At 38.5% G+C, this 12,449-nt stretch overlaps 1 protein-coding gene across 2 annotated transcripts in view; it reads right to left on the bottom strand.

The window, feature by feature from the left end:
• Ocrl (OCRL inositol polyphosphate-5-phosphatase) overlaps window positions 1-12,449 on the bottom strand; it is a 486,659-nt gene that overhangs the window by 35,826 nt on the left and 438,384 nt on the right. For both annotated transcript variants that reach the window (XM_051178474.1, XM_051178473.1), the window contains exon 3: window positions 10,019-10,057. Coding sequence is in view for 1 of the 2 variants with exons in the window: in XM_051178473.1 (XP_051034430.1) it covers window positions 10,019-10,057 (39 nt within the window). In the remaining variant the exon portion in view is untranslated. The remainder of the gene's footprint in view (window positions 1-10,018; window positions 10,058-12,449) is intronic.

Raw genomic sequence — 12,449 nt, 5'->3', positions numbered from 1 at the left:
CTTATTATTTTTATTTTAATATGTATAAGTGTTTTGCTTACATGTATGTCTATGTACTACATGTGTGGCTAGTGACCTTGGAGACCAGAGGAGGAGCTGAGTCCTTATAGAAGTGTTGTTCCAGACAATTTTGAGCTACCATGAGGGTTCTGGGAATTAAACCCAGTTCCTCAAGATGAGCCCGTTGAGCCGTCTCTCCAGCCCCAGGTTTAAGTCTTTTTAAGGGCACAAAAAAACATACTCTCTCCTGTTTTCTAATGCTCTAAAATTACCATCTGACTAAACTATTCAGATTTTATGATCGAGGAAGCCTATGTATTTGTTTATATTCTTATTCTAATTGGCTAATTGCATACATTGCTTTCCTGTGCTCCTAAAGCTATATTCTCCTTAGTTATGAGGCAGGACACATATACATTACCCAATGCTCTCTACAGCTGAGAACAATCAACCATTTCAGAGTTTGTCTGAGACTTAAGGGCTTCCCATGTGTGCTTCAAGACTTTTCATATTATTAGGATGGAGAAAGTCCTGAGCTAATTGGTTACTCTCCTAGTGACAATGAGGGCAGACTTCAAGCTAGAAGGCATTTAGCAAACGGATATGGAACAGAACTTTTCTACACTTATAAATAATAAAGGAAGGAGAAAATGGAATTCAAATCCTAGTTTCTTATGTTGGCAATCTAGTTTTGTTTTTGTCTTCCTTTTTTATCTATTGTTTCCATCTTCATAGAACACAGTGATTGTTTTGAAAATGAAATTACTGGTCAGAAGGATAAAAAGGATGAAGATAGAGATAAAGGAAGACAACCAAGAGTGCCTCAGATAAGATACTTAACGGGGTATCCACCATACAGAGGAGAACAAAGGCAGGTAGACAAGTGTCAATTAGGAGCAGATGTACAGCTACTGGGAAAACCATTAGGATTTGAGTCCTCCCTTTCTCATGACAATTATAGTCAGAATAGGAAAAACAAAGTGATTTCTATCTGATGCAATTTTAGTACAAGAACATTTTATCTCTTTCCCACAATTCTTGAAAGATAGAATTTAGCAAATATAAATAAAATAGATCTATTTCATGGCCAGAAGATTCCAGAAACCGTTTACAAATTATCATTGGATGCTCTCTTATGATATTGCTTATAAATAGAACAAATTATTTCATGATCCAACCTTCTCTTCTCCTTTCTTCCACCCCACCCCAACTGTCAGCCTTCTGTGAGCAGCAAACATGCCTGTATCTTTCATTTCACCTGAACACTTTGTAACTCATGGTAGTTCCCATGAGGTTTATTTATTTGTGTGCATGAGTATGTACCTATACATGTGTGCACATACAAGTGGAGGCTAGAGGTTAAGCTCTGGTGTTAGGTCTCAGGAGCTGTACACTTTGTTTTTTGAAAAATACACAGGGTTTTCCATTGATCTGGGACTTGTAAGGTAGTATAGGCTAGTTGACCAGGGCGCCTCAGGGATCAACCTGTCTCTGCCTCCACAGTGAGGGATTATACACATGCTTGCCATCACACCTATTTTTGTTTTTAATTTTTTAAACATGGGTTCTAGGGATCAAACTCCATGCTCGCACAGAAAGCACTTTATAAACTGAGTCATCTCCCCAGCTGTAGTGGTGCTTTTTAGAGCATACTGATATGTGAACCCTACCCCAGGACAATATCTGGGGAGGAAGCCCAGAAATGTCTCATTGCATAGCCCAGGCTGGTTTCAAACCTGCAACCCTGCCTCAGGCTCCCAAGTGCTGGAATTTTAGGCACCTGCCACTACATCTGACTCTACTGGTAGTTTTAAGTAAAATACTTACTGAGGATTCCAATACACAACTACATTAAAATCAGAGGCAAATACAAACTGACTGGCTTTGAACTCTGTCTTAAGTGATCTTCCTCCTTCAGTTTTTCATGTAGCTGAGACTATAGACAGGTACTATCATGCCTGGTTTAAAACATGATGCTGATAGGAGATGGCATTCTGTAAATATGTTTCTCTTATTGGTTAATGAATAAAGCGCCATTGGCTAATAGGGAAGCAAAATAGGCGGTACTAAGAGACAAGGAGGAGAGAGGAAGTAGTAGGGAGGAGATCCAAGATGGAGGACTGCAGGGTAGAATGCCAGCCCCTCTCTCCTGTAAGATAAGATCACGTGGAAGTACTTAGATTAATAGAAATGGGTTAATATTTAAGACAGAGCTTAATGGCCAACAGCATTTATATCTAATACAGAGTCTCTGTGTATTATTTGGGGCTGGCGCGGCGGTGGGACCAAACCAGACTGGCCAGGGAAAAACATACTCATAACATGATGCAGTGCAATACCACCGTAGACTACTCCCTCTCTACCTCTTTCAGGAAATGCCTCTCTCCTGAGGCTTATCCATTGGGCTATACCACTTTCTCTTTCTTTCTTTCTTATTTATTTATTTATTTATTTATTTATTTATTTATTTATCTATCTATCTATCTATCTATCTTCTTTTACATATCCATCCCAGTTTCCTCTCTGTCCTCCCCCCTTCTTTTCCATCCTTCCATGTCCCTCCCTCCAATTCCACTCCCCCCACTCCACATGTAGGTGATGCCACTTTCTCTTTCTTCCTCTATGAGAGCACCACTCTCCACAAAGCTCAGAGTTCAGGATACAGTGCCTGATACAGAATATTCCACCTCCACTCAAAATCCTGTCATTATTCAGTATTGTTTAAAAACTGGTACAGAAAATCCAGCTAACACCTTCAACTTCTTTACTCAATGAGCTTCCCAATGCAACTCAGCCACCATTTTCTTACTTCCTCATTAATATCCTAGAGTTTTCATCATGGAAACACCACCTAACACACGTCAAATCAAACATCTGACTGTGTGACCTATCATTCCTCTCAATTTACTTGCTTATTACCTTTACTGTAATTGTTTTGGACCTCACACAACCTCAGCCCATTAATTCTTCAGTTTCTAGCCATGGAACCCTTCTTGCTTTCAATTCCCCTTTTCTCAAACAGATATCATCATCATAGTCTGTTGCAAAAATCCACAACTGCCTTACCTCTGGTCTCCCACAACACCTATTTGGCTAAATTCCAACCCACAAAAGTCCAACTAATTGTCTTCTCTGTACTTTCACCAGCGCAACCATATGAAATAAGTACCCAAATACATATACATATTGGGCTGGCCAGATTTATGTCAGCTCAACATAAACTATAGTAATCTGAGAAGAGGATAGCTCGACTGAGAGAATGCGTCCCTAAGATCTGGCTGTGGGCCAGCCGGTAGAGCATTTTCTTAATTAGTGGGTAAAGGAGGAGTGAGCCAGTTGGCAGCACCACTCCATGGCCTCTGCATCAGCTCCTGCCTCTAGGTTTCTTCCCTGATGTTTGAGTTCCTGTCTTGACTGCCTTCGATGATAAACAGTAACATGAAAACATAAACCCTTTTATCACCAAACTTGTTTTGGTGTTTCATTGATGCAATAGAAAACCAAACTAAGACACATATACATTCAGATTTGGTAACATTATAAAACTTTGACCACCAACCTCAAATGGACCCTCTAGCCAGAAAGCAATTGTTTTCCATAGTTAACTACTTCCCTAATGCTATTTGGAATAACTATTTCACATCTTCTCATGTATTCTCAGACTGTGGAACAACTCCTTCTCATGTCCTCTGCCACCTCAGCAGGTCACTTGACCTGGATTTGAATGAATGGAAGCCTACCTGTTTGTATTCATCTCTTCTATCTGATTAAAAGAAGATCTTAAGCATCCCTCACGTATCCCTCAGTTCTCCCAGGAACCATATTTCCTACTATTCTTTGGGTAGATGTTCCTCATTCCAAATTTACAAAGCCACTCATTCAGTCTGTCCACTAGGGACATTAGTTGTTATTATTTTTTGACACGGCCCCTCCTCTAGGTAAGTTTAAAGAAACAGACTTCTTTGAAGTAACCCAAATCATTTTCTCATTCTCTATACTACTGTCCCAAATTTTCTTTGATGATGTGCATGTTCTATGGTTCGGCTGTCCAGTATGGACACATCTGGCAAGTGAGCTCTTGAAAAGTGATTACTGAAATGGAGCCCTGAATTTTGATTTTCACTTCTAATTCATGTAAGGTATAAGTATCAGGCAGTACAGTGTGAAACAGCACAGCTCTTAACACAATCACATCATTTCTCATTCATGTGCTAATGGTTTAGACTTTGCTTCTACATGGCATCTGCTTGGCTGCCAGTTTTTCATCCACACACAAGTGTCTCAAGGAAATCTCAGTTAAACATGGCTAAAACTGCACTCACTGGTACTGTAAATCCAGCCACAAACCCATGGTTGGGGCACTCAAAAGACCCAGGGGTAAACCTACTGCTATTACTCTACTAAATGGACACAGTATCAACCTGCCCTCAAAGTTCTCAGCCTTCATCCAAAAGTTTGTGCAGTGGACAGTGGTTAAGAAAGAAGGTCACAACTTGTCAAAATGCAAAGAGTAAGTGTTAGTGGCATGCTCAGCCGCAAATGGGACTTCTATATCATACTCCCTTCACAAGGCTCTGGGATCATCTGAAAGAGGGGGTAGAAGGACAGCAAGGGCCAGAGGCTGGGGAAGATTGAGACAAAACTGTCTTCTAGGCATGACAGGACCATACTGTACTTGTGCTCACAAAAGCTGTGGTTATGTGCATAGGACCTGCACAAAACCAGCCTTCTAGCATGAAGTGTGATGGGGTTCACAAGCCCTTACTCCTAACTGAAGATCTGTGGACAGCTGATAGCTTCAAGGGTAAGTCAACTACCCTGCAGACGATGACTCCATACCCGGTAGTAGGTAAAAATGTCAAAATGTATAAAATTCTAAAACAAATGAGAAAATGTATTTTAAAAGATGGATTCTTGATGGGTATCACCACCCAAGTTCAAGTTAGAAACCCTGTATTCATCCTTGATGCTTCTCTTCCTCCCACTCTCCACACTCAAGCCAATTCTTGATCTTACCTCCAAATTCATCTATCAAATCTGTTCACTTCTCCTCCATTTCTATCACTACCATACTCTCTAGCATAAACAACCAAAGCGGCCTCCTAAGTGGTCTTTCTGCTTCCAGGCAAATGATGCTATATCAGCATAAAACCCCTAACTTCTCATTTTAAAATCTAAAAATGCAGATTCAACACTGTGGCTTACAAGATTACTGGATCTGGCTATAGCTCCTCTTGCCTTGGTACTCAAGCTCTATTCCAGGTACCCAAGTCTTTTATTACTCATATAGTGTCAGGGTACTTCTAAATTTGGAGTCTCTTGGCCCCTTTATCTGGAATACCTCTTATCTCCCTAGTGGTCATCTGTCCCTTAAGTCCCCAGTTCCAATCTAAATGTTTCTTCTTAGTAAATGTTTTTCCTGACTAGCCTGCCCACTTAGTAGCCCTTCTTGTAAATTCTCTGCACTTTTTCTTGTCAGTATTTATCAAATCCACACATGTGTAAGCATCTAAACCGGCTGAAAGTCACTTACCTACATTAAAATACATGAACTACCAAGAGTGTGTTGTTTTCTCTTGTTTTTAGAGCCTAGCACAATGCATGGCATCCCAAATGTACTCAGATGTTTATTGAGTAAATTAATGTATTATAATAATCTCTGTGTCTCTAGCAACAAAAATCACAGAAGGGAAAACCAAAGCAACAGCAGGCCTCTTATCTCTGCTGTGCTCTGATGATTTTGTGGGATTTACAGCAAGGTCTGACAAACAGAAGGCACTCAACAAATATTTGTGGAATAATGAATAAAATAGGTAGGGTAATTATTTAAAATTAGCATAATAGGGTTCCTCTAAAGGTCATAAAATATAAAGGAAAGAAAAAGAGAAAATATATTCATTTCCATGAACAACAGGGAGAAAATTTAATAAAATTCAGTGTATATATTCACAATGTTAAAAAATAGCAAAAACTTAAATGCATTTTTGCTGTTGGTTTTGTTCCTTTTGTATGAGACAGATTCTTGCTATGTTGCTCAGGCTGGTCTTGAACTTGCTAGATAGCTCTAGCCTTGAATTCATGATCATCTTGCTTAAACCTTCCAAGTATTTTGACTACTGGCACATGCCAGGCCTGATTTAAATGTAATTTCTTAATTTTTTAAAAACCATCAGGCAAGACTCTCTTTAACTGGGAAATAACACCTGAGGCATCTTCACTGAAACTCAGAGCTACACAAAGATTAACACCATTATTTAACATTGGTCCCCAAATTCTCACTGGTACAGTAAGACATGAGACAGCCAATAACTATAGCTATTAGAAATAAGGCAGTATAGTTATTTGAAAATAATTAAGGTTATATATCTACCAAAGTGGAAAAACAGCAAAAAAAAAAAAAAAAAATTAAGTGAAGTGGCCGGATAAAACATCCATGCCTCATTAGTTGTTCTATATGCTAGTAATAAGCAATCAGAAGATAACAGAAAGAAAATCCCACAATATCAGAAAATCAAATCCACCATGAAATTCTTAACCTAAAAGTCTGATATACATTAAAAAAAAAAAAACTACAAGGTTTTACTGAGAACTATAAAAGTGGACCCAAATAAAGAGATGCATTATGCTCCCTCAAGATGATTTAATTTTATAAAGAAACTACTTAATAAAACTCTGACAAAATAGTTGTGGTGAAATACTGCTTATTAAAAATAATATTTAAACAACCAAGCATGGAGGAATAAGATATTAATCCCAGCACTGGGGAGGTAGAGGATCAATATTATCTTTGAACTACATAAGGGGTTTGAGGCTAGCCTAGTATAGATAGACCTCTGTCTCAAACAAAGAACAACAAAATTGTGTTTAAAATGATTTTTTTAAAAAATGACATAAAGGAAATGTTCTGGTAAAGTATTAAGTGAAAATCCATGATAAAAACTGTAAATAAAGCTCAGTTGTAGAGCATTTGTTTAACAAGCATCAGGCCCCTGGGGTCAAAGCTCAGCATTACAACCCTCCCACAAAAACTATGTAGAGGGATTCCAATTATTTGGAAATATAATCTAAAGCAGTAAGAAATTCATATCAATGTTAGCTACAGTATAACTTCAAGATTATATGATAATTTTCAAAGATTCAAATTTAATTATGTGTGTATGTTACACACATATGAGTGCAGGTGTCTGTGGAGTCTAGAGGGCATTGAACCCCTGGAGCTGGAGTTATAGGCAGTTGTGAACCACCTGAAATAGATGCTGGGAACTGAACCTGGGTCCTCTGCAAGTGCAATATTTGGTCTTAATTGCTGCGTCATCTCTCCCATTCTACCTAATAATCTTAATATGATACTTCAAATTTTTTAATGACACAAACTATACATAATTAAGATCTGTTAACCTTATAACCAGAAAAATCATTTTCAAGACATTTACTAGTATCATCTAGACAATATATATTTACACTAAAATCAGTCTTGGCTATTATTAAAGGGTGTTTACTACATTTAAGGGGCTAAACTCAGATTGTCAGTCTCATGCAGCAAGTGCTTTTACTCACTGAGACCTCTCCCTGACCCTATATTCCTAAACAACAACAGCAACAGCAAAACATAAACAAAACCCTGTTTCGGAAACAGGGAGGGTTTCATGTAGGCCAGGCTAGCTTGAAACTCACTATGTAACCACGGAGAAACATGAATTCCTGATCTTCCTGTACTTCAAGCACTGACGTTATAGATGTACTCTACCACACCCAGTTTATGTAGTGCTAGGGATGGAACTAGAGCTTTTTGTATGCTAGGCAAACGCTGTTCAACTGAGCTACAGCTTCAACCTGGTACTGTTGTGTCTTCTCTTGTCTTGCTAAAATAAAACACTGATTCTGAGTTATTTTCTCTCTTGGATATCTGCAATAGAAGCTAGCAGCTAGGTTTACATAGCATGTTAGGACCAGTCTTTAAGACTTCCATATTTTATGATTAAAGAAAGGAATAATAAACCCAAAGTAGAAAACCATTCAGTACAAATTAATAGCGCCTAATAGCACCAAGGGTAGAGACTGTCTCCAAACAAAATTATGTACAACCCATAGCCCCAAGCTAAATGGCAAGATCTACTCATCCGTGGACTCAAATGAGATAAGGCAAACCACTGGATTTCGATTCGCATGGTCAGATACACTTTCCATAGCAACCACACAGTAGCCACGGTAGCAATCAAGTGCCATTTTCTCCTCTCCAGAGCACAGCACAATTAGACGATAAACAAAGAACATCTTGCACAGAAAGTCAGTGATTTGCATCAAACTGATAAAAAAATGAAAGCACAGCAACAGCAAAAGGAAGACCATGTTCCCTCTGATGAATGGAGGCCTTAAGGGAACAGTGCTTAAGTAGAACACAAATTATTTCAAAAAAGAAAAGAGAATGCTTGAACAAGTAATTTAATGGACTCCATGCCTTTCCACATAATATAAGGAATAGGTGGAAACATTGTGAATTTGCACAAAAACATCAAAAGCAGGTGGGAGAAAAGTCTACAATATAATAGTAGTCAAAAGATTACCATTTATTCAGCCACAAAGAAAAACAGAATCTTGACATTTGCAGGAAAACAGGGGTAACAAATTGCACTGACAATGTTAACAAAGTATCTCAGACTCAAAAAAGACGAATACCACATGTTTTTCCTCATATGCAGAGCCTAAATTTTAATATGTATATGGGGCATCTGCGTGTGTGGGTACAGGAAAGGGGACCATGAGAGAGGAAAAGAGCTTAAGGGGAGGGTGGGGAGAGGACATATAAAAGAATATATGTGACATGTAGGCAGAAAGAGGACAGTGAGAAGAAAGGGGTTGGCAGGAAGGAGGCAGGCTGGTGTGGGAGGAAATCAATATAGCCAAAGTATGTTTGAAAATACCATGATGAAATCTATTACTTCATATGCTAGCAACAACAACAAAAGAAAAGGCAACTAATGACTGTGGAGAGAGGGAGAATTAGCCTCTCCCAGGCATGAGTCCCTAATTGTTATCCAATAGAAAGTGGCAGCTCTAAAACCATGTACACACACACAACAGAAACATATTGAGCAGGTTGTATTTGTATATTTATGCATACATATATAACAATAATAATAAAAAAGAGGTTATCAGTTTGATAGTAGCAGGGACATGGAAGAAACTGGAAGGAGTGAACTTTAGAGGAGCTAGGGGAGGATAGGAAAGAAGGAAAAGAACATAATTATATTAAAAAAATACACACACACACACACACACACAAATCTAATATGGCTGGGTAGATAGCTTAGTGTTTGGCATTTAAGCATGAGGACCTGAGTTTGATCTTCAGAACCTATGTAAAAAAGCTCGAAATGGTGGAACACACTTGTAATCTGTGCTGAGGAATCAGAAGCAAGTAGATTCCTCAGATGTTTACTGGCCAGCCAGCCTGGCTTAATTGGTGAACTCCAAGCTGGTGAATCTCTGTCTCAAAAATAAAAGTGGATAACACCTAAAAATGCTACCTACTGTTGTTGGCTCAAGGCCTCAACACAAACAAATGCACACACAGGTACACACACAAACACATGCTCATCTGCATACAGAGACACAGAAAGACACTAATAAAAAGAAAAAAAAGTGACCTCGTAAACCTTAAGTGCTTTAAGCCTTTTCCTAACTCTTCTTTATAATTAATTAATTAATCAGTCCCGCAGCAGCGATGTCATTGGCAATGGCAATACTTGCAGATTCAAGTGACTTAACGCTCTTCAGCAGCAGAAGAGTCGATCACATTTCAGCTTCATAAAGATTCTTAGCAGCTACCTGTGCTTTCTCAGGCTCAGTTGGAATGGTTTTGAGAGATGAGGATAATGTACAGGGTAGCCTTAAGAAAATGGTGACTGCAGAATGAGATGGCAAAATACAAGATGTACCCCTGAAATTTTCTTAAATATAGAGTAATAAAGTCAGCATTTGTAGAATGAAAATCAACTCCATTCAGAAAGATACTCACTGTTTGATGCAATGTCAATCAAAAGAGTTTCTTCTGCTTCTAAGATGAAAAAACACAAAAGAATCACAGAGGAGAAAACTACTCATTACCACCAAAGCACTATTTCATAACTAAATAACAGCATCACCCAGTGACCCCTCCTGAGTCTTAGAACACATTAAAGAACCTTTTGATTATTTTTGTTTGGCATATTTTAAAAAAGAATTTTAATAGCCCCAGGTTATAAAGACTATGTACAATTCAACTTAAAAAAAAAAAAAGGACTAATCAAGGACCAAACTGGAGTTCCTCAAAGAAAAGCAAGCATGGGACAGTAACTTAATAGTAGGGAACATGATAACAAGTTCATGCAAGTAAGGGAAGTTTAGCTCTCTGTGTTCTTTAGATCTTACAGAAAGCCAGGGAAATGACTAATCAGAGATGATTATTCTTTACAGAATTATTCTCTCAACTCAGACATCGTCTCCAAAACTTTGTCAATGATCTCATTACCTCTGCTTTTTCCTTGTCTAAGAGTAGAATATACTTAAAGTTCTTCCCTTTTAGTGAATGGCTGTGGACCCAAAAGGTATCATACCCAATAAGAAGCTTCAGACACTTACAGAGTGCCATCTTAATTGGAACATTATTCACAAGATCCATCTACTGAAGTGACCACAGACAGATGAATAAATCAGATATAGTGTACAACACACAGTGAATACTACTTAAGGACAAAAAGAATGAAATCCAGTTCTTTTGGCTATTGGATGAAACTGGAGGATATTATGCTAAGTGAAACAAAACCAGTCACAGAATGACACATATTGAATGTTCTCAGTTACATGTGGAAGCTGAAAAAAAAATGATCTCACAGAAGAACAGAGAAGCAAGTACTAGAGACTAGGATTGAGCAGTGGGTAAAGAGATTGAGAGAGAGGGGGGAGGGGGGAGGGAGGAAGGGGGGATGGAGGGAGAGAGGGAGAGAGCGAAAGAGAGACAGAGAGAGAGAGAGAGAGGATAATGGATAGCAAGTACAGTTAGGAGGACTAAATTCTAGTGTTCTACAGCATAGCAGGGTAACTACAGTATATTACACAGTATTACAGATCTTAGAATAACAAAGAAACATTATTTCAATTTGATCATTACATGTTTCAAATTGTTACACTTTACTCCCTACTATGTACAAATGTATCAATGGGTAAAAAAAAAAAAAAAAAAAAAAAAAAAAAAAAGACAGCACAGCTGTTTGCAAGTTTATAGAGTTCTCCTTTCTCTCCTTGGTTTTCCTGGACTTCCTTTTTTTTTTTCTCTCTGAGTATCTGAACTCAACCTACCTTTTCCTCTCTGACTTCCCTAGATTTGAGCACAGTTGACCTGTGGTTCTGATCTGGAATCAACCAGGATCTTGGTTGATCAGATGGGAAGCCACACACTTTTCTAACTCCCTTAGGACACTAGAGTCAACACCAGCTTCTACTATTCAGGTGCACAAAAAAAAAAAAAAAAAAATGCAATTAGTAAGGAACTAAGATGTCTAATTGCAGAATGGAATCTCACTACTGTCTGTTCCAGGGGGATATAAGTGGGAAATGAAGACAGTCCATAGTCACCATTGCTCTACGGTACCCTTTAGTTACACAAAACTCTGAGTGATGAGTTTTCCAAACAGATACACAAGTCAGGAGGTAGAAAGGAAGTGAAAACCCAAGGGCGTGACATTTCAATTTGTCATGGGGAAACAATGGCATACATATTCTCCACTGCAACCTAGCAACAGGCCATCCAGTCCTTACTCAACAATAATAGAAATGTGATGCTAGAAGTAGTAGGAAAGGCTAAAACTGTGCTAGGACACCAACACTTTTGGTTCTCTTGTGTTAGGCTGCTACTTACAAAGTAAGGTGTGTGCAGTGACCTATTATAACATGCAGGTACCTTGTCTCCAATGCCTCCCACATAGGGCAGACTCAATAGCTGACTTGCTTTTCCACACACTGTAGACACTACTCTTGTAGGTATTTCAATTTGCCCTCTTCTCTTTCTCTTCCTCCTTTCCCTTCTCTTCTCCTCTCCTTGTTCCTTCTGTTTTTTGTTATTGTTGGAGACAGGGTCTCCCTACATGGCCATATCTAGCCTGGAATTCTTGCTTGGCTTCTAATTTGCAATCCTCCTGCTTCAGCCTTCTTCTGGGAAAATAGGCATGAGTCACTATGGCCAGCTCAGTAATTCTGAATTCTTAATACATACTGAGTTTTCTTTTCAGCATACTGTTTTAAAAGTCATGTGCACTGACTATATTCACTTACTGGGATAAATTCTGAGCAAATAATAAATATGTGGGAAGACTTATGTACAGTGATGTTCACTCCATTACTATTTATCCCAGTAATCCAAATGTCAGCCAGATCGAATAATTAGATTATGGGCTATTCATAAAATGGAACAG

The sequence above is a fragment of the Phodopus roborovskii genome, unplaced genomic scaffold, assembly GCF_943737965.1.
Source record: "Phodopus roborovskii unplaced genomic scaffold, PHOROB, whole genome shotgun sequence".
Classification (NCBI taxonomy): Eukaryota; Metazoa; Chordata; class Mammalia; order Rodentia; family Cricetidae; genus Phodopus; species Phodopus roborovskii.
Note: the sequence above shows the minus strand (reverse complement) of the source record. Positions and strands in the feature narration are given on the sequence as shown.